The 23,667-nt window shown below is 41.8% G+C and overlaps 1 protein-coding gene and 1 long non-coding RNA gene across 2 annotated transcripts in view; one reads left to right on the top strand and one right to left on the bottom strand.

Moving 5' to 3' along the window:
• GMDS (GDP-mannose 4,6-dehydratase) overlaps positions 1–8,059 on the bottom strand; it is a 526,050-nt gene extending 517,991 nt beyond the window's left edge. The window contains exon 1 of the mRNA XM_084796267.1: positions 7,817–8,059. Coding sequence (XP_084652393.1) covers positions 7,817–7,918 — 102 coding nt within the window. The 5' untranslated portion in view covers positions 7,919–8,059. The remainder of the gene's footprint in view (positions 1–7,816) is intronic.
• A 10,509-nt stretch (positions 8,060–18,568) lies between these two features.
• Positions 18,569–20,711, top strand: LOC311605598. Its single transcript, XR_014782023.1, has 3 exons — positions 18,569–18,809; positions 20,439–20,526; positions 20,623–20,711. It is a non-coding gene; the product is annotated as an uncharacterized lncRNA (long non-coding RNA).
• Positions 20,712–23,667: the final 2,956 nt, after the last annotated feature.

Below are 23,667 nucleotides of genomic sequence, written 5' to 3'. Positions count from 1 at the left end.
CTATCTGCCTTTCTAGGCCTCACAACAACAACAAGATTAGTTCTGGCCCATCAGTGAACGTGGCCTTTAAACTATGTAACCACAGGATAGCAATTCACCAAATGCTTTCACTTGGCTTAAAGTCCATGTATACCAGTCTATCTATGTACACTTGGTGTGCTGTTCATAAATGCATATGATCAGGTAATAGAAAAGCCTTCCAATTGGGATCAATGTTAAGAATGGGAAATAAGAATAAGAACAATACTATCTTTAACTATCCACCTATGTGAAATATTCCTGATTCTAAAAGAAGAAGAAAGCAGCATACAGGTAATCCCTCAGTGGCACATCTTTACAGTGGACAATACCATGCTCCTGAGGCACAGAACTACCTGTGCCCAGGTCACTGGGCAAACTCAGTAAGACCCCATCTTAATTTTTTTTAATTAGGTGTACGTATATGTGTCTATATAGAGTTTTTTCCATGAGTGGCCCTTAGCATCCAGAAAAGAATGTCAAATGCACTAAAGCAGGAGTCAGGGGCATTTGAGAGCTTCCTGACATGGGTGCTGGGAGCCAAACTCAAGTCCTCTGCAAGAGCATCATGGGCTCTAACCAGAGCCCTCAAGACAACCCCGGACCCCACCCTTCATAACTCTTTCTCAAACTTGATATTTATAATCAGAAACCTCTTTGGTAAAATATGTTCAATTCAGCCACGCCTATTGATGAAAGCCTCTGATCCCAGGGACTCAGGAGGGAAAGGAGGCAAAAAGATAGTAAGTTCAAGGTCGGCATGCCCAAGGCAAATTAGAAAGACCTGTCTAAAAAAAAGAAAAAGAAAGGGGGGTAATGGAATTTCAGTGGGAAACCTCATTGGAGATGCTCAATTAACTTGTTGCATTAATGGTATTGTATATGATTTTTAAGAGCAGGTCTTTGTATGCTCAAATACTAATTAATATATCATTCATCTCACAGCTACCCCATTAGTCTATCAACTCCTTGAAGATAAACTCATATTTATTTCACCCACTGTCACATCCCCAGCACCTAGCTCTACACACGATGTATCTCCATAATTATCTACTGAACTAAAACTCTCAACTAGACAGCCAGGGCTACCCAGAGAAACCCTGTTTCAAAAAAACAAAACAAAGCAAAACTCCCAACTATATGAGCCTGAAGTTAGAACAAATGTTTATATATTTTTAATAGTCATAGAAAAAGAAATAACAGAAAATTTGAAAATCCTCCTTCACCCTCCCCTCCCAAAAAGCAACAATAACAACTCACCAGCACATGCTTACACACACACACACACACACACACACATACACACACACACACACACTTTGTTCATTTGGTACATTCTACAAAGATGAATAGCTCAGGTTTTTCACTCTTGCCTCACTAACAAATTCTGGCTAAATATAACTCCTAGGTGATTTCTTCTAGGTTCACTCACTTAAGTATAGATACAGTAAATAGTTCATTAGTTCAACTTTTAAAATTCTGCAATTGGTCTTATCTGTGGAACTGATATTAAATGACTGCACCACAAAATATAATAATATCTGGGTTTTATTTTAATTTTACACAAAACTGTAGTCAGCATACAATGGTAAATTCACAGTATTTTACACTTGAAACAGACTAGACTCACATAGTAACTTTCACCTTGCAACCTTGTCAGGAGCCGTTTGCAAAGGCTCTCTGTCCATATGCACTGCTCTCGTGCTCTCTGCTCCGGCATAAGAATCACATAGATTGCTGAGACCGTGATTAAGCAAGATGTTCTGTCAAATGCACATTCAAGGTCTTCAGATTATCAGAAAAAGTACACTATGGCCTTAAGACCGAGTCAATTGAGATCACACCACCTTTCCCTGAGAGTGTCTGTCTCCTGAAACTGGCCCTCTGCTTTGATTTCCCATGTCTGAGATGTATATAATTTGAACTGGTGAATAAAGCTGAGGTTTTGTGTGGTATTGACTGCAGGCCCTGTCCAGTCTATCCTGTGTGTCTGACTATTTCTTGCCTCAGTTTCTTATTTCTGATCTTTTATTTCTCAGCCTCACTCCCTGGTCTAGGACCTGTTCGATATTGTCCAGAGCAGGCTCTGACATAAACTAAGAAACTAACTCAGGAAGCAGTGAGGCCACACAATCAACTTGAGTTAAACCCAGCCTCTGTGTACATAGCACTTTATTACATGTAATATAAGGACACATAGCAGCCTTTGATGAAAGCAGGACAATGCTCAAGACATCTCTTTCATCTCCAATTATGACAAACCTTTTGTCCAAGCACTACAAATCCCAGCAAGGAAGATTTAGAGTGGAAGTCCCTACTCACAATCCTCTTACAAGAAGATAAGACGAGATCTGCTCTGCACGTTCAGTCTGCAAGACACACTAGGACCAAATCAGTTGACCTAGTGGAACTCTATCTTCTTGAATTTGGTTCAAATACCACAAAACTTTCCCTGCAGGCTATGCATTCCAGACTCACTGTCATGCCTTTCCATTCAGCTTCCTTAGCTAAAATGAAAGAAAATGTATTATTATCTCTAGAAAGGAAGGTCCATCCTCAGCAGAGCGAAGACTCCTACTATGTAGCAAACATACTAAAAGCCATCATGTAGCGTAGAAGTAGTTACACAGCAATTCAAGCCCGCGGTGATCTAGGAACCCAACTCATTCTGCTCCACTCTGCAACTGTCTTAGTCAGTCTTCACAGTTTATTATCAACATGTTCACTCCAAAGAATTAACTGACATGACTCAAATGTCTGTGCAATAAATGATCCCACGAATAGAAATGGAGACATATAATCCAATAAATGATCAGGTTTATTTAGTCTGGCTGTAAGTCTGGGAGGATGGGAATGTTGTAACGTAGTCCATAAGAGTACTTGGACCAGGTGTACAATGCATGCCTGGAACCCAGCACTGGGAAAGAAGAGTGGAAGTAGAAGCAGGAGGATCGGGAATTCCAGGCCATCCACGGCTACAGGGTGAGTGTGAGGCCAGCCTGGACTACATAAAATCCAATCTCATTTAATAAAAAAAAAAAAAAGACTCAAAATATTTATATTGAGTATATAATTTTACAGTTTAAGTTATCTATCCTTAGAATTTATATACTAATGCTAATTCAAAACCTAGTAGGAAATATAATTATCAAGATCTGTACTTGAAATAATATGACTTTGCAAAATAACCTCTGTGCCCCTTAGGGTTAATAAGGAAAATGCATTCTAAGTGCCCTATTGCTTCAACAAGTAACGCATTTTGAACGAAATGTCAAACACTTTGAACAGTGCCTGGCATAAAGTAAGTGCTCAACACATGCTCATTATTGTACTCATATAAGAAAAGATAAAGTAATCATGGAGGGGACTCTAAGTTGGTGCTGAGATCTTTAAGAGAAAGAAGTAATACAGAACTGTAAATAGGCCAAACACATGAGAGCCTAGCACTCCCTCCATTATGCAAATGGAAGCAGGATGGCTAGGAACAGTTTATAATGAAGTCACACCAAGTACCTTCTTCCTTCCCCCACGCTGGGTGCTGGCATGAACTCATGCCCTCAGAACTCACAGCACTCACCAGCTGTGAGTTTCCTTCAACAACGTACTTTGAAGGTGCAGCCCAGGCCATAACTAACTACCTTTAGGAGTCACATGAACTGGCCATGCCAATCCTACTTCTGGATATGACTACCAACTCCAAAAATAATAACAGTGGATCTCATTATTGGCTACTGCTCTTAAACTTCACCAATAAATAGTTTATAGGTGGTGAAAGGCTCCTCACTGCTACCATTTTTATTTCTTTACCTTTAGAGGCCTCAACAGAGAACTAAGAAAAATGGTGGCGCTTCAACATGCCTTTCAGAAGTCACAGTATTGCACTTCCCTGGCCTAGCTTCCTGCAGCTTTCTGTGCCAGCTAGTCACCCGATGAGCATAAGAAGCACTTCTCAGATTTATAGTCATTTTAAAACCAAACTATGAGGCAAACGCTTGTACTCACAGCACTCAGGACGCTGAGGCAGGAAGACTGCTGTGAATTTGAAACCACTGTAGGCTACATAGTAAATTACAGGTCTGCCTGCACTGCAGAGTAAAAACCCTGTCTTTTAAAGAAATTTCTTGAGACAAGCAAAGAGAGTTTCTAAAAGTAGGTACCATCTGGAGTCATGTGAGACAAAGTGTTAGTCCTTGACAATCATTTTACTAAAGTTCATGACTGTTGTCCTGAGCCTTCACTCAAATAATTACCTACCAAGCAACCAGAATACTGACAGGGAAACAGTATGCCTCACTCCTTATATATTATTTCTGCCAAGGAATCATGGCCAAATAATGTTGGTTTGCCTACACACCTAGTGATGGCTTTTTTTTTTTCCTAATAAAAAAGATTTAGGAGAGCTTGTTTCAAAGGATAGGTAAGGGCCAGGACCATAGCTTACTAAAAAGGCACCTCTGGCCCAATACTAACCACACAAATACAGGAGCACATTAGATAGGCATATTGTGGACTCTATGACACAAAGAAAGTCACTCAGGACCACAAGTACAGGTAAGACGCTGGTTGTGGTGGTCTGAGTAACAACAGACTCATAGGCTCATATATATGCTTAGTTGCCAGGGAGTGGCACTACTTGAAAATCTGGAGGTATATTCTTTGTTGTTGTTATTGTTGTTGTTGTTTTGTTGTTGTTGTTGTTGTTATTTATTCAGATTACATCCCTGTTGTTATCCCCTCACTTGTATCTTCCTGTTCCCACTCTCCCTTCCTTTTTCTGCCCTATTCCCTTCCCCTAGACCTCTGACAGAAGGGGACCCCACAACATGACCACAGCCTATCAAGTGTGTCACTGTTGGTGGACTTTGAGGTTTTAACACCAGAACACCTTCTCCCTTCCTCTCCTTCTTCCTCTCTCTTACTTGATTAGGTACAAAAGCCTCCAGAAGAAACAACTACAGGACTTCCAAGCCTCCCTGGCCACTTAGTACCAGCCGACTAGCCAAATACAGGCTACTCCTATTCCTTGGGTGAGAGCATATAGAATGGGTAGCTAAAAAGTTCCCGGCTGATATTATCAAGAAAATGTACAATAAGGCACGGACCCTTTAAAGCCACAGTCCTTGAGGGGGTCCTTGAAACTGAGGTTGGGAGTCACCAGCCTAGAAAATAAACCAAAAGGAACAGAAGAACATTCAGCTCATGAGCAAACAGCTGTGGTAGCTACAGGATTTGGTACTGTGTTGCAGGTACACCAGGAAGCCTAGGTAACACAAAGCAAGCAAGCTAGGAAAAAATACAGGGAGGTATGTCAGGGAAGTAAGTGACGGGCGGTAGAGCTCAGAAGGATCTAATTTTCAAACCTGAGAGCAAAGCAGGTGTATGGAGTTTGAAATGAAGTGAGAAGCCATAAACTTCTAGTCAGAAAGTGGTATGTTGAACATAGTGCTTTAGGAGAACTCTAGCTTGGAGTGGGGGTGGGGGTGGGGGTCGGGGGTCGGGGGCAGTTCCAAGTCTTCCTTTCCATGAAGTATCTACCAAACAACAGTTTTCAACTACTGAGTAAGATTCCACTTCTAAGCTGCACTAATTGAAAATGCTGGCCACTTAAATTGATACAAGCCATACTAATACGGCACACACATTTCTTGATGATACTAATTAAAAGTCTACTTTAGAGATTATGTGAATGTAGTTGATACCTGAGCTTAATAATCAGTCTGAGAACTTGGGAAAAGAGAAATCACCCCCAAGAGCTCTCTAGCATTAAAGCGGGGAGGGAGAATTCAATGGGTAGAGCACCTGGGAGGGAGCCCCGACTGCTTTCTTCCTCGACCTTGGATCCTTTTTCTACCGTCCTGTCTTACTAGTTTCTAAGCGTTTATCCATTGTAAGTACCTTACACAAGATACAGTGATGACTGAAAGAATAATCAGTATCTAGTAATTGAAATAATCTAATGTTTGGGGACTATGTATCTGCCCTTTTGTAAAGCAAGAGAACTTTGAGACCACTTGCAGTCCCAACAAGACACTCCCTACCTGTTGGACCTCAGCTTGTTCAAACTCCTAGGCCTCAATTTCCACATCTAAAAGTGGAAATAAGGACTTCGTTGTGGAAACTAATGAGTCAGTATGATAACTATGCTGGTGTGGTACATATCAGCTATATTATCAACTTTACCGTCTTCGCTTTAGGATTACACTAACCACCATCAGATGTCCTGAGGTACACCCAACACATCACTCCAACGATAAGGACATTACTCCAACACAGCTGAATCTCACACTGCATGAGTTGACCAGGCAGTGGTTGGCCCTACCTTGTGGCAACACCTCTATGAGATGGCTGTGATAAATTAGCCACACTAAGCATGCTGTAAGGACCACATAGACTCCATTTTGAAACAGAAACTCCATTTGTTGTTAAACCTAGCCAAGGCCTGAACCCAGATTCCAAAAAAAACCACAAACTAGTCTAAACAGAAAAATATTCCCTAGCAACAAAATCAACTCACCTTGGGAAAGTCCAAATACACTCTCTGCTGGTCAAGCTGACCAGCAGGTGGTCTGGCACATAGCAACAAGCAGTTAGGAGAAGCCAGGCCAAAGTTCCTAATGCTCCAGTGACTGCTTTAACCAATCTTTTCTATAGGCCAACTTGCCCCTACACCTATTATCCAACCATGAAACACCAAGGCTTGTAATTCTCTGCTTGCAGCTTTTCTGCCCAAATGTATATACTGCCCAATCATATACTGTAAAACCCATTTCTTTGTCTAAAACCTATTTAAAAAAAAAAAAAACTCTCAATTGAGACTTGAGGCCGCTTCCCTGCATCTGCTGTGTCAGTGCATTGGAGGGGTGGCCTGGGTTCGAACCTGCATTCAAGACTTCCTTACCATTGCATTTGGACCTCGGCTTTTGGGTGGTCTGTTTGGGGTGTTTCTCGAAATCTGGGCATAACAATACGACCTGGGGTCCCAACATTCAAGACAGCACAGGAGGGCTGGGTGTTGTGGTGCACGCCTTTAATCCCAGCACTCAGGAGGCAGAGGCAGGCAGACAGAGGTGAGTTCGAGGCCAGCCTGGTCTACAGAGTGAGTCTAGGACAGCCAAGGCTACACCGGGAAACCCTGTCTCGGAGGGGAGGGCAGGGGAAGGGGGAAGACAGCACAGCATCATTACCTCACCCAAAGAGTTCATGCCTTTGGAATTAGAAACGCTGGTCTCACTTTGGGACCACTCTGTCAGGCTATGCTCCAAAATGTGTGAAAACATTACTCCCACAAGTTTATATAGGACTTTTTTTCTTTTTTTTAAAGTGTGTAATCATTAAGAATAAAAATAATTTGTAACTACTATTATCACTTTTGCATCTGGAACTCTGGAAAGGGGGTAACCAAAACGCAGCAGCCGCTGGGGTCCCAAACTCAGCAGGTGAGCGAGGTTGAGCAAAGTGACTCCACACACACAACTGACAGATCAGTTGGCCCCTTTTCTCCCCGGCACCAGGATCTGCAAAGTGCAAAATTCCTTCCAAGAGGTCTTTGGGCTCCGGGAAGAAACGCCACAGTAACCTAGGGGACAAGTGAGACAGTGTGGTCCTGTGCATAGCACAAGCTCACACCCCCAGGTGCAGCAGAGAGCCACGCCGCCCAAGCAGAAGCTGTCCCACCCCGCGGCCGCACACACCTTCCGGGACGCCCGGAGCACAGTTCCCGGTGGCACGGCGGTCCCGGGCTGGGAGGCAGCCCACGTGCCCCCGGGCCACAGGCCGTTTGTCCCCACCTCGCACTTACCTGGCCCGTGATGCCAGTGATGAGAGCCACCTTTCTGGGCTTGCTCATCTCGCTGTCCCCGGAGCCCCCGGAGCTCGGACAACTAGCGGGCGCGTGAGCCATGCCGCCGCGGGCTGGTGAGAGGAAGGCGGAATGCAACGGGACTACGGGCCGACAGGGACGTGGGTGCGCGCGCCAGTCGCCTCACCGAGCTGCAGCGGCCGCCACAGTCTGACAGGGCGCGCGGGAGGCCGGGCGTGGAGCGAGGGGCGGGCCGGCCGGGCTGGGGCGGGCGGCGGGAGCTGGGCAGAGGCCTGGCCGGCGCCGCGTCACTCACTCCAGCAGCGACGCGTCAGCAGCGCCCCCGAAAGCCCCGCCCCCGCCGGGGTCTCCTCGCAGAGCCACGCCCCCTACGGGGCGGGGCCTGTGAGTGCCGGGCTCCTGGAAGAGGAAGGATGCGGGGCTGCGACAGGGCGGAGGATGTGGCCTGCCTGGCTAGGCCCCTGTCTCCAGGAATCCTGATATCGCCTCATGATGCCAGGAGGAATGACGAGCTGACCTTTTCGGTAGGAAAATGCTCTGAATTCCAAATCCAGGCACCACAAGGCAGGGGTCATCGACTTCATTAAATACTTTCTGGAAACCTGCTGCAGTGTCTTTGTGAGAAGTCAGTTTTACATTTCTTGAGGGGACCATAGTTTCAAGGCTCCTAAGTGTGGCTACAGATATGGGGACTAACCTGTCTATCTGAGTCTTCCGGCAGTTTCTTAAGGGTTGGAACTAGTTTGGAGGTTCCCAGTAATTCCATTCAAGGGACAGTATTTACCTCAAGAACAGGAAGTGCTTTAGCAATAAAGTTTCTGGCCCCACCCGCCCTGAAAAGGAAACAACTGACAAAAATGCACAGGCCAGTGAATCTGTATGTGACAAATTTCATGAGGTGGGGTTGTTGCTGTGTGTTAATTTGCTTCTGTTTTGTATGTGCACACTGACAGAGAAAGGCTGGCAAAGGACTTGGACATAGAGCGGAGGGTGAGCGGAAGGAAACACACACACACACACACCCCGCTGCCCTGCTGGTCTCTCCAGTAAATATCTCAGTTGTAAGCTGAGCTACCAGGACAAGGCCCAATAGAACTTGCAGGAAGGATGTAGTGCAAACGTGTAGTCCCATGACCAGGATCCACAGACTCCTCAGAAGCATTCTAAACTTTATACATAGGCTTGTCTGGTTTAATATTTTTGTCTTCTCTATTGTATCCTATATGGAAAATGAGACTCAGAAGCTGGGGAAATATAGCCATTAAAGCAAGAAATGTCTACTATCTAGATGCTCTTTGAAGATTGATTTGGTTTTGCATAAATATGCTGTAATGCAAAGATAAATAATTCAATACTTCAAAATGTGTAGACAAAAATGGATACTTAGAAGAGGTATATCCCATGTGTCCTGTAGGTCTGACACCTCCTATCATACTAATGAGTGCTAGGAATTCACCTATCTAGGAAGAAATGTAACTATAGGGGAAAATAATCATAGAAATCAATTATGTATTGCATGTGCTAAGATATGGCTTAGTGATAAAGCACTTGCATAATGGGTTTTTATTCTTCAACACTATGAAGTAAATAAATAAAACCAATAATTTTAGGACCTGAAAGTACACAACATAGTAAAGAAAATATTTACAAACTATAAAAGAGGAAAAAGAAACTATGTAGCTTAGACAACCAAACTTTATTTTCTTTATTACCGTTCTAGAATCTGGAAGTTCAGAATCAAGGGTTGATGTCTCCTGAAGCCTGCCTCCCTTGGGTGACAATGTCACCTTGCGTCTTGTCATGGCGGCTTCCTTGACTTGTGCTTGTGTGCCGACTTCCTATTGGAAGGACATTGTTTACATTTGATTAGAGACTACCCTAATGACCCCATTTTATCTTCATTACCTTATCAAAGGCCCTATTTCCCAGCCAGCAGGATGGTTTTGTAGGTAAAGGCACTTGCTACCACGACTGCCATCCTGAATCCAAACACCCAGACCCACACAGTGAGAGGAAAGAGCAAAGTCCAACAGGCTGTCCTCTGAGCCCAACATGTGCACTAAGGCGTGTGCATGCCCACACATTTTTAAAAATAATAATAAATAAAATAATTAATAATAAAAAAGTATCCTTTTTTCATTTTATATAACTCTTTTAAGTTTTGTATTATTTTGTGGGTTTTGGTTTATTTTTTGGTTTTGGTTGGTTTTGGTTTTAGACAGGGTCTCATGCACCTCAGGGCTGGCCTGCAACTCATTACATAGCCAAAAGTGACTAAGTTTCTATCCCCCTGCCTCTGTGTCCTGAATGCTCAAATTACATGCGTGGACTACTACACCATGCTTGTGTAGTCCTGAGGATAGAACCCAGGACATTGTGTATACTAGGCAAATACTCTACCAAATGAACTATAGCCTTGTACCAAGTTGCCTTTTTTACAGACTCTATTTTGAGGCAATGACATCCAGCACTTATGAATTAATAGAAGGACTTGATACTTCTCATTACAGACAGAGGGAAAGGGAGGATTTTGTTGTTCGTGGTGGTGATGGTTTGGTTTGGGGGTGTGGAAGGCAGCTGGTGGACATCACTGTCATAATTTTCCCAGTAGCCTTAGGGAATGTGAGGAGTGAGCATAGGAACTGGACAACTTGAGATCCTATTAGCCAGAGGGAGAGTGTGCTGGTGTTGCAAAGGAATTCTCAACTTTGGGAGGCTTAGTAATCTAGACGACATTTGACTCTTTTTTTCCCTCTAACAATTGGAATTACACTATTGGTATTTAGTAATTAAAGAAAGGGTCTATTACAGAACATCCTATGTACAGCCCAGCTGACCCAAAGTAGCAACCAGTCTATTTTCTGTATCCATTTATTCTGCATCCATCCACTTGACCAAATTTGCATTATGGACCATGAAATTAAAGCTACAGTGCTTGTGATGGTCAATCTTTTTGTTGTTGTTGTTGTTACATATATTTATTTTTTCAGAGGAAGGAGGATGCATAGTGCTCCTGTGGAGGTCAGAGGACAAGTTATAGAAATCAGTTCTTTCCTTCTACCATGTAAGTCCCAGGGATTGAACTTAGGTTTTCAGGCTTGCCAGAGAGTACCTTTTTCTGTTAATCCAACTGCCCAGGGCTTTGGGGGTTAATCTTGTCACCTTAATTGGATCTAGAATCCATCTAAAAGACCTACTTCTAGGCAGGACTATTAGGGTATTTCCCGGAAGGGTTAATTGAGAGAAGATCCCTCCCCCTAGTTTGTGCCACCTTCCAGGCACCATCCAGATATCCAGATTTAAAGAACTCCATGGAAAAAGCAGTGCTACTTTGCCTGACCACCTTCCCTTCTTGCTAGTGAGTGCATCTGCCTTGTATTTGTCCCGGGTCCCATCCCCACCCCCCGCTCCCCCGTGGTGCCACTGCCATCTTTTGCAGATACCAGAATCCAGATTCGGTCCTCTGGTGCAGATGAAAAATTGTGAAGTTTTCCTGGAATATTTAAGACTTCAATAGGGACTACTAGGCACCTCAATCTCAAACCTACCTCAAAATACATCAGGAATGGGGTGGTGGCTTTTCTTCAGTAATGTAACTGCCTGTAAATTGTCTATGTTCCTGTAGGTAAACTTTTACCCATGCTTCTGTAAGTACCCTTAAAGAAACCTATTAGTTTACCAAGCTAGACTTGAATAGAATAACATTTGCTCTGTTGCCTTATCTGGAATGAATAGATTTTTATTCACATCTTCTCCAGAAAAGGGAATGCAATAATAATGTATTTGTTTTTATTGTAGAGTAATCTATCATATGGATATATCACAGTTTGTTTAACTATTCATCTACTGAATGAATTTCTTGACGGTGTTCACATTGGGGCTGTTATAAGTGAAGCTGCTACAACCATTCGTGTGTTAGTTATTATGTGAAAGTAAATTGATTTCACACAGAGTAGAAATACTAGATACTATAGTAATTGCATTTTTTTAACTGACAAGCTGTTTTCTTGCAAGGATTTTTTAAAGACAGAATTTATTGTATTAAATCCCTCTTATGGTTTAATCTTTTCAACCAATGGGATTTGGATCAAGTAAGATACTGAGATCTGTGAGGTCATTTCCAAGAAGGATTAGCAGAGAAGACTCTCCTCTGTAGTGAGTGACATCTTCCAAGCACAAGAAGTCTGTGGAAAAACCTGTGCTGCCTGCCTGGCTTTGCTCCTTACTGGCGGGTGTGTCTACTCCATTGCCTGCTGCTGTGGCCAGAGTACACCTTCTCCAGGGAAAGGATGGTGAGCACTCCTGGGGCCTGTAGCTTAGTGGACTGAACAGCTGCTGACCTCTCAGCCTCTGCATTGTACAGACAGACATTATTGGGACTATGCAAGTCCTGTCAGCTATAAGCCATTTATTTAATTAATTAATCTAATTAATTAAGATCTAATTAATCTTTAGCTAGAGAGTCCTTTACTAATATAATCTCTTTCTACCTACATTTATGGCAGTCTATACGTCAGGCTCTGATTCCTGGCTGGCATGGTGGTACAAAAGATTTGAACTCTATACCTGACTGTCTTAACTGTGACTAAAGGGGCAATGAAATGGTCATATGGTGTGTGAGGTTCACTGAGACAGAAGAATTAGAGCAAGAGAAAGCCTACAAGGGAGAAGCAGATATCATTTTCATTTACCTTCCCTCCCCTTGATGATTTATACCAGTTTTCTAGTTGGGCAAGAAGCAGGATATAAGCACTAGATTTTGAGATAAAAATCACCTAAGATGAGTGCCTTCTGGGCATGAGACAACAAAAACCTGCCCTTCTACTCAAATAAAAATGATATTATATCAATTATCCATAGAGATCATAGCAGCATCAGGTTACAAGCAGAACTGGAAGACAGTGAGCTAAGCCTGAAATTCTTAGGGACTTTCTAAGATTTCATCTTTTTGATTTAGGATTATACCAGTCTACTAGTGGACTCACACAATTACAGGAAGTTTTTCCATACTGCTTTTGTTTTAAAATTCATCTTCATTTCTTGAGATGGGATCTCCTTATGTTGCCCAAGCTTGTCTTAAACTCTTGAATACAAGAGATCCTCCTGACTCAGCCTCCCAAGCTGCTTGGACTTCTAACACATGCCACACCTGCATGTGTTAATGTGGGGTGTTTGAAACAATTGAAGACCTTTATTTATCTTTCATGATCATTCATAGCTTTTCATTGGGTAGATCTCTAACTTCAGGCAAATGGGTATTGAAAGTACAGGATCCAGACCATAGGCCTCTGTATATCTGAAAGGCATGTGTTGTAGACCTAAATTCATTTTTTTAAATCAATAATTTTCAAGGTAAAATAATTTGGGAAATATTTCCATTCTGATCATCTCAGTCCCTCAAAGCATAGAAACACATGAGCAGCACCTTGGAATCATTGCTGCACTGTTCAGTTTGAATCTGCTCTGGCAAAGCTCAGCCTTCTTCATTTTTCCATCCATGGTAGAAAACCCAGAGGAGAAAACCATATGATGTGTTAAGTCTTTTTATTTTTTTATTTTATTTTATTTTTTATTTTTTTGGCTGCTATTTTCAACATTCTTCTTGCAGAATTTGAAAGTGTATATTCATGTCCATGCCTCCCTTTGTGCCATTAATTAAAGGCCTGACCAATAAAAGTGGATATCCAATAATATAAAACACTAGAAATGAAGTAATACATTGTTCTTTAAATTGGATGAGGTAATAAAGCACCCTAGACTGTCTTGTGGAAACTTGCCAGCACCTGGCTACTAGTCTGGTCCTATAATATGTCAGAACTGCCTCAAGGTAAAGATATTGGTCTCATTTTAAATGCTGAGTCCACTCCTATCAGGGAGACCTCACCAGTTTGTACTAACATGTTCAAGATGCTATCATAAACCTCAAGTTCTTTCAGTTATGGTCCACTGCACCAGGTAATGACTTCGACTCTTCCTTCTTGTATTTGATGCCCAATGAAGGTATTGAAATGGCTCTTGATCCACAGCTAGGATTATAAGGGAAATGGTTTGAATCCTGTGCACTCCAGAATCTGATAGACTTCCTGGGATGAACAGTAAGGAAAGCTTCGATCCTAATTATTTTTAATTTTTTTAATTTATTCAGATTAAATCCTGATTGTTATCCCCTCACTTGTATCTTCCTGTTTCTACCCTCTATCCCTCCCACTTCTGCCCTATTCCCCTCCTCTGACAGAAAGAGACCTCCTCCTCCACCATATGACCACACCCTATCAGGTCTCATCTGAATAGCTTCCCCTTCCTCTGTGTGTCTCCTTACTAAGGGGAAGTGATCAAATCAGGGGCACCAATATAATTCTTTCATTGGAATATTTGTTTAGTGTGCCTTCCTGAGTTTATATGTTCCACATATGTGCAGGATCCTCCAGAGGCCAGAAAAGGATACCAGTCCCTCGACTGTGTTTTTGTCTTTTTGTTTCGTTTTGTCTTTTAATGACTCATTCCTCCAGGCTAGAGAGTTCCTTTCAACTTCTGGGAGTCATGCTTTTGGGAATTCATTTTAGGACCAAAAAAAAAAAAGTGCCAAGTTGTGCCTTCATTGTGTCATAATTCTTAGTGAAATGACTCACTTTGAGATGACAGTAGATAGAATCATGGCATAATCCTTAGACACACCTTTAGGGTGACTTAACTCAAATTCTCATAACACATATGAGCTGTGGAAAAGCAAATGATTCTCTGGAAACTTTACTAAAAAACAGTTAACACTGGTAGGGACATAACCTTCAGCCATTGGCATCAGCTGAGATAGTGGTGACCAAATCAATGTCAACTGTAGTTTTGGCAAGGTGACCTTGGTAGCAAATGATCACTGTGCCAGTCGCTGCACCTTGACTCCAAAGAAAAGGTATTTTGCAAAGACTCAGGGAAAGATGAATGAGGATGTGAATGGCAATGAGACTACAGTCATCAGGATAACTCCATTCTCCTTGTCAGTGAATGATGTGGGTATAGAACTGGTACATCCCTAGCCACAAGGACGTAATCCATGAGATGTCTCTGCCTGGTGAGCCCCTCTCCCTAGTGACAGTAAACATCCTTAGCTTAATGACCCGACCTGCGGGGTTTGACTAAAACTCAGGAGGGTGGTCACCTGTTGAGAAATGCAAGACACAAGGAAGGAGAGCAAGTCTGATTGATCAAACTCTCAATCTTTATTAGTCAGGCAGCAGCTTTTATAGTCAGAAGGCAGGGAAGCATACTGCTATAGCAACCCAGCTACAGGCTTTTCTCAAAACACAGGGAATTCCAGGCAGGGTCATAATGTCCTGCCACACAGGGCATCTTGCTTTGTCTTCATCTAGCTTTAGTCTAACTGATGACTCACAACAGGATCAGCTAGTTTCTGGTGAAAGGCAAGCTCTGGGAAAGACAGAGACTTAAAGGTGCAGACTTAGACAAGATGGCTGAACATTGGCCATATGGCCGATGGTCCCCATCACCTTAGCATCATTACCAGGGAGCACAGGGTTCCTCTGCTGGGTCCTTAGTCTTCTACATAAAAGAACTGACAATCAGACTCAAGAGGGGACTTGAGAATAGTATTATTGGAATTTGACAGAAAAAAAATCACAAGGCAAACAAGCCGAAAATGTTGGCAGCTACCAGGAAGACGATGGAGGAGAGGGTGCAATAAAGTCATGCTTTCTAAGATTGAAGGTAAGGAGGCAGGATAGCTAAGCAATGGGAGGCAGAGCAGCTACCTACCCAGGAGGTTTCTTAGAGTCAGGGCAAGCAGGTTGATGATTTTTGCCAGCACCCAAAAATGGAGATAGGGGGAAAAGAAACTGCAAAAGTAAATGGGTTTAGTAGTGGTAGTCTGCAAGCAGTCACATAAAGGGAAGGACCCCTAGGGTGTATATTATCTTCAGATGTGCAATATTTCCCTCCACCTTTTAGTTTCAGGGTGTTTGCTTGTGATTGTAAAACAGAAGTTTCTCCTTATTACAAAAGCCCATTGGATTTCCCTGATTAAAAAACCTCCTGCTCTCTTGAGGTAACGGTCTTATGAACCTCTGAGCAGGTCATTTCTAAAGGGAGTTACTGACAAGTAACCATAAGACAGGTCCAAGTTCTGGGTCCAGGCAAGGAGGGTTGAAGGTACTTGGAAATTAAAAAATGACTTGTGGAGCACAGGCAGATGTAGGATGCAGATGCTTTATTCATTCCCGGGGAAAGGTCTCAAGGACACTTATAAAGAAGACACACAGAAGTAGAATCTTGCAATAACTGGCTATATAATGAGTTACATAACATCATGTTTATTGTTTACTATGGTTCCTCAGATATCCAATAGCTGTCATCTAAACTAAGCCATTATGGATCTCCACCCATGTCATTTTGTCTAAACCTTTATCCAGGCCTTACAGTCTCTCTCTATTTCCTTTATTCTACCTTGTTGGTGTATTTTTATACAACTATTTTTATTTTGGGCTCTTTAAATCTCTTTCTCCTTACTCTATCCCAAGTCCCTCTAGCACCCCAATATCAGATAGGAGAGAAAGAAGGTTAGTGGAGAGAGGGATCGTAGTTTTCCTTAGCTACTTCCTGATGTTCAGAGTCACCAGGTTCTTTGGGGCAAGTCCAGTCCTCATTTCAGGATAACTCCAACTTCCTCTTGTCACATTGCATCAACAACAGTCAAGAGCAGCAGAGGGAAGCACCAGCAGACTTCTTTCTCAAGGCCCCCAGTCTCTCTTTGGGTTTGGCTTTTATCCCCACTGACAGACCACTCCATCACATGCAAGAGGTAGTTCACAGCTGACAAACATCATATGCCCTGTCAGAAGTCAGTTATCAGCTGTGGACAACCTGGAGCAGCCCCCATATCCCACACCTGGGATTAAAACAAAAACAAGCTTACATATAAACCAAAACTTCCACAACACCACCCCTTTTAGACACCAGCTACTGTATTAGGAAGGGCCCATAGGGATCTTACACAACAATAGTACAGGAAAGAACATATAACAAAGAAACAAGTTATACCTCCTAAGGTTGGGATGGTTCACTTTAGGAGGTCTCCAGTCAACTGCTGGATCATCAGTACACCACTGCCCATATGACATGAACTGTTTCATATCTCTGTCTTCATAGAGAACAAGATTAACTCTTGGGAACTCTCTAAGGGGAGAGAGAAGGGGGGGGGGGGAGAGAGGGAGTTAGTTTTGTTTTGTTGAACACTTTTAGTCCTGTAACATGGTCATGTCAATGGTTGGCCCCTCCCTGCAGATCTTAGTTGTTGAACACTGAGAAGGCAGTGTCCAAAAGTTGAGTCTATGGGGTATTACTGAAAGTTCTTGAACAAGTATTGTCATTTGGGTTAATGGGTTCTAGAAAAGTTTTGGAGTCATAAAAAGAAAACCAGAAGAGTAACTTAGACATTTCATCTTGAGATCATCAACCCAAGACGGCTACAAAGCAACAGAGTTGCTTTTAACTTATGGTAAAATAAGCTTCATTTCATGATAAATGAACCCATCTTCCACAAGGCATAAGCCTCTGTAGGGACCATGTATCTCACAGATTAAATGTGGACAGTTACCCACTTTCTGTAAAATTAAAGAAAGAAAATGACGCCAAGTTATGTCAACATGAGGATGAGACAGAACATGTGACCTAGCATGTGACTTAGCCTTCATCTTGATTAGTGATATCATCAAGATAGTTTTGACTGTCAAAGTCTAGCTTTGACATGTCAGTATTTGAAGGAGAATATGTGATGTCGGCAGAACACACAGACACAGGAATCTTCTTTTTAGGTCAAATAGGCTCTTATTTGGGGGGAAAATTCGTACATTTTTACACACATACACAGATACATACATACACACACACTTAGTGGATGAATTAAGGCTCCAACAACTTTACATACATAGATACATTCATCATACATAACATACATACATACATACATTCATCATACATAACATACATACATACATACATACATACATACATACATATACATTTGGTGGATGAGCCAGAGCTCCAACAACTTTATTTCCCAAGGCTTATATATCCCAGCAAAATCTTTCAAGTAATATAAAAATTATAATGTGGTTGCATTGTATTTAAGTGAATGATTACAGTGAGTTCCCCAATACCCATGAGTAAACATTTTACGTATTATAGGTGAAAAAACACATTATTCCCAGTAACTCACATACATTCATGTCTAAATTAACAAAGTATAAGCAAGCAAGATATTTTTCTCGGCCATTTTCTCTTACTGCCAGGCTGCAGTTTGTGGTTATAAAGGAAGGATCAATCATTTTATTATTTATAAAAAGTAATCTTATTTTTAAAAATCTTAAAGGAATCTTAAATCTAAAATTTTATATAGAAAATACTCATTGATACTTTAAATTCTCAAAGCACATACCTACTCACTAACAATTTTTTTAATTAAATCATAACAATGCTTGAAAAAGATCGATCACTATTATTGTAAGTGCCAATGACACTGCCCAGTGAGGGCCTGAAAACCCCCTTAGAGTTCTCATAAAACTCACAAATTATGAGGGATGTCATGACCTCCAGGGAAGCAAGTGGAGGGAACCTCTACAACGGCATGAAGTCCTCAGGGCTGTGCCTCTCTGAGGCATGCCCATTGTGCTTGTGCTGAATGGTGGGCCACCTTCCATGAGTGCTAAAGGTGTCTGGCTACTCCTCTCTCATGGCTCCCAACAGCTGACCATATGAGCTCACTACCATCTTTGTTAATGTACCTACCGCAGGGCATGAACTAAAATGGCAGCACCTATTAAACTTCCTGGTACCGCTCGGCCTTCACTCTCAGTTTTGTTTTGTCTTTTCTCCTTTCTTTTAGCTTTTTACCTTCTTGGATGGCTAATAGGATAGTGAAAATGGGAGGCCCAGAGAAAACTCTAGCATGGGTTGTATGCCAGTGGTAAGTTTAGTACATTTTTATATCAGACCTCAATGCTAGGTTTTGGGGTTTTGTCTGTTGATCCACTTTTGAAATTTTAATTTTGATGCATCGTTTTACATTATGTATTTCCTCACTTCTATAAGGGACTTAAGAGTTTTCCTAGACATGTGCCTCCAACCCCATCCACCTATTGAAGGGCGCTGACATGTTGAGACGGCTGGCATTGGAAAGCTCATGTGAATTTGCAGCAGCCCAAGGAAAACTTGGAAAAATGCAGATGCCAACTGGGGGGCCAAATGATAGAGGTATAGGGACTAGACAAGCTGCCTGTGGTGGTGGCGTGCTATAACAACTGGAGGTGAAGAGAAATCAGTCTGCCTTATCAGGAGGCGGGAGGGTGGCTAGGCTGGGTCTTAATGCCTATTCCTTCCGCCTAGCATCCCCAAGCCTGTTTTTCTCTAGCAAAGAGACTCTTTTTACCCCATGCCTAACTGTTTCTGTTTCTGTCCCACCAAGGCCTTTGGCACCCTGGGTATTGTCTTTAATATCCAGAGACAGTTACATGCACAGACAAGGAAAAAGAAGAAGCTGTGTGTCATCCTCTTCTAGGTTCCTTTAACCCCAGCATTATAGTTTTAACAGGGCTTCCGTAAATGAGTTTTGTGAATGCTGTAACCACAAATTTAGTCGTGTTTTATTATGTATCTGCTTCTTATCCAAAAGCACAGCCATGGTAGATCACTCTATGTAGTGCCTTGTGCTTTCTATAAGGTGTATCTAGGAATTTACAAAGCCCCCTGGCTTAACAGTATGTGTACAGGTATTTTTAATCTATTGAAATCGGCTTTCTTTTATTAAAGTGGTGTTGCACAGCACTGTCTCTGAGCCAAAACAACTGCCATGGCCATTGCTTCCACTGTGCTTGATTACAAAAGATCATCTTAGCTGGTATTCATGACCACTGATGTTACTTTCTAGAAGGAGAGGTCGAGCAGAGTCATTTAAGGATCCACTCTCCCTCCCCCTCCCCCTCCCCCTCTTCCACTCCCTCTCCCTCCCCCTCCCCGTCCCCTTCCCCCTCCCCCTCCCCCTCCCTGTCCCTCTCCCCATCCCAGAAATGTGGCTGCTTTTAGACTTCTTTTGCTGGGCCCACCTGCCCTCCTGATCTCTATCCAAGAAAACATGTTTTCTCCTTTTCTTAACCTCTCCTTTCTCTCGGCACCTGCAAAGATCTCCAGATAGATGGTCCTGTTGGCTTTTTCTAGCCAAACTCCAATAAAATTATCTTTCAGATCCATTCTTGAGTTCATTTATTACAAGGCCACAAAATTGCAAAGGGAACCCTCTGCTCCCCAGTAACATTATGATGTCTTCTTAATGTTTAGAGGGTGTGTGACAGATGAAAGAATCATAAAATTATTTGAAAACAAATAATGTTTTCATAGAAAGATGGCTTGACTCCTCTTTATGTTTCTTTGCCACTCAGTGCCACAGAGCAGGCAGAACCTGCCTTCGTTGCCCTGTCTCTCTAATGCTTTCACGTGATATTTTATATTCTAATGAGAATCATCTAGAATACCTGCACCTCCCTTAGCATACTTGAATTGATTTGTAGAAAAGTAATTTGTTTTTTAAAAAAAATGCAAGTGCTGTTTCAGGAGGCTCCAGGTCCAGGGGACCTTTGATAAAGAAAGGGTCAACAAAGCCACTCTTCAGACAAGACCACCTACCACAGGTATTTCCCATTTGTTGTCTCCTAGTCTGTTGTGTTCTTTGAACCCCTTTCCAAAGTAGAGAGTCAAGAAACTCACTCTCTTCTGTTTTTGCCAAGGATGGGTGCCCCTCTCTACATGAAGCCTCTCCGTATGGCTCTCCTGGGCTTCCTAACAGGATAGGAGTCTCATGGCCTTTAGACTTCCCACATGGTAGGTGGCCTTCCAAAGACAGATGTTTCTGCATTCTCATTTTCTAGATATGGCTTGAAGTGGACAAAAATCAATATTCTATTTAATCTAATTATGGATTCACCCATAATTTATCCCAAACATGGTATTGTCTCTATCTGTATTAGATACTTTTCACTGTGACCAAATACCCAATGAAGCAACCTAAGGGGTGGGGTGGGAAGGTGGGGGTGGGGGTAGGGGAGTGTTTCATTTGGGCTTGGGGTTTGAAGGAATCTAGTCTATCCTGAAAGCAAAGGCACAGTGAAGTTCAGGGCTACAGCAACTCATGTCTCAGGAGACCAGGTGTCAGAGGGTTTGGAGCAGAAGGAAGACTGAGTATAGCCTTTAGATACACCTCCCAGAGACCCTCATCGCCCAGCTAAGCCTTCCCTTCTAATGCTGGAGAGCAAATGTCCAAACACAGGAACATGTGGGGAACACTTCAGGTCCAAAGTAGTTAATTATCTACTTAACAACTCGAAAATTAAAGTCAAATGACCTTTTATGGGGAGAAGATTAATCTCATAGAACTGCTGTAACAAACGTTGCTGAGTTAAAACAGGAAAATATGGACTAGAAGTCCAAAATTAAGGTGCTACAGAGTACAGAAGCAGTCTCCCTGTAGGCGCTAAGGGCATCTCCTAGTTTTTTCCTAGCATTTGTGTTTTGCTGGTAACCTTGGTTCACTTGGCTTGTTAAGCATATGACCCCATTCTTTGCCTTTGACATCATGAGGTGTTATTTTTGTATGTTTAAATTTCCCTCTTTGTATAAACAAGGGCACTATTCATACTGGTTTTAGGGTCTCTGGGAACCTAATGTGATCTCATCTTAACTTCATTATATCTACAGAGACTCCCATTTATGGGTACCAGTCTCTAGGGGTTTGAATGTTTCTTTTGGGTCATTTAGTTTAACTCTCAAATGGCAGATTTATCAAAGGATTGATATAGTAATGAACACCAACTTCATTTAGAAGGTTCTAATGCACTATGTTCACAACATAAGAAAGAAGAGCCTAAGGGCAGATCTAGGAAGGCTAGATTTAAATATCAAGGGGTTCAGATGAAAAAGAAAGAGAAGGTTAAAAAGAACTGGGTATGGCTTTCTAAGGAAATGAATTTTTTCTCTTAGCTTTGCAAGAAAATCATATGGGAAAGGAAAAAAATGACTCTGTATTGAGCACTGAGAACGTGGCAGCCATTGGATGGAACACTGAACATATTGTCTCAGTGTTCCTCAAGCCCTAAGAACTAGGAAGTATCCTCATTTCTAGATAAGAAAGTTTGAACATAGAAAAGTTAAATCACTGTTTAAAGGTTACTCAGCAAATAAAGGGCAGTGCCAAGAATAAAACCCAACCCATGTCTATCTTACAGTGAACCTGCCTTGTCATTTACAGAATAAACCTGCATGAAGTTAACAAATAATTGTGGTATGCTTGCCATATGCTGGGCTTCTGACCCAAAAGCATGCCAGGCTAAATTCTGCCAACTCCCTTCAAGTAAGGTACTTGTGGTGTGCATTTCCACCCAAAGCAAACAGCTTGAACAACTCATATCTCAGGAAACCAAGTTTCAGAGCATTTTTGGTTGAAAGCGGGACTGAGTTCAAGCTTCAGCTACATCTCCCAGTGACATGATGTGTTTGATGCCACTGAAAATTTTCAGGACCAGATAGCTAAGAGTGGTAATTCACTTAAATTTGCATGTTTTTGATGACTAGTGAAGTTGAGCATGTCCTTCTAATGGCATGTTTCCAATTTTATTTCCTTTCTTTTGCCTATTTTTCTATCAGATGGCTTGATCTTTCTGTAGCATTTTTATAGCATTTTAAGTATGATAGGTGTCATTTTCTGTGTTATAAATATTCCCTCCCATTAAATTGTTTTTCAGTTTGTTTCCTTTCTAGTAAGATGCTTAAAAACATACTCCCCAAAGAAAATTAAACAATTATCCTCCAACCTTTTCTTGTGTTTGTATTTTTATATAAAACATAATGTTATTATTAAATTGACAAAGATCTCACAGCCATGTATTGGTTAGTTTGTCCTTTCCACATTAACTCAATATTTTACCTTCATTGTATCTTAAACTGCAATTTACATATGAGTTTTATATGAGACTTCTTTATTGGTTTATTAGCTATCTCTTTTTCAATACCGAGTTTAAAATAAAAGCTGGACCAAGAACTTATTATTTGCCATAAAATCTCTTCTTTTATAATATCTCCATTAGTTTTCACATTTTAATTTCTATTATGCAATTTTCTCTTCCTAAAAAATATCAGAATCTAGGCTGAAGTGTTACACTTGCCCAGTATATTCAAGGTGCTGGGTTGAATCCTTGCCCTCCCCCTCCCCCTCCCCCCTCACCAAAACAAATGACTAAATAAAAGAAAGGTAAGCAGAATCATCATGCTAAAATCAGTACATTGGCATTTACTATAGGAAGAATAACATTAACCTAATAGGATAACATACTTACATTAGTATTTATAAAATTGTTTCCCACCTGTTTAAAGTTTTTGACACAGAGTGTGAATATTTTTCTTATTATTACTTCTTATTTATAGGACCTTTTCCCTGATATTTCATATTTATTGCTGTTGGGGGGGGGAAATAAACCACAAAGTGTTGGTTTTTACAAGTCTGTACCTTAGAAGCAGGTGGATCTCTGTGAGTTCCAGGCCAGCTTGATTTATAGAGTTCCAGGACAGCCAGAATTACACAGAGAAACCCTGCCTCAAAAACAAACAAGGCTTTTCCTTATTTGTTCCTGAAAGTCCTGTCTGATGTGATACGTTATGCTGATATCAGTTCTATTGTTTGTGTTGAATTCAGAACACAGGACCTAGCCAGTCAGAATTCCAGCGTGAAGGAGGAAGAGAGCTAGGCAGTTTATAGTTGCTGAGAAAGGGAGAGTCACTCT

The sequence above is a fragment of the Acomys minous genome (assembly GCF_964271855.1).
Source record: "Acomys minous genome assembly, chromosome: 9".
Taxonomy (NCBI): domain Eukaryota; kingdom Metazoa; phylum Chordata; class Mammalia; order Rodentia; family Muridae; genus Acomys; species Acomys minous.
Note: the sequence above shows the minus strand (reverse complement) of the source record. Positions and strands in the feature narration are given on the sequence as shown.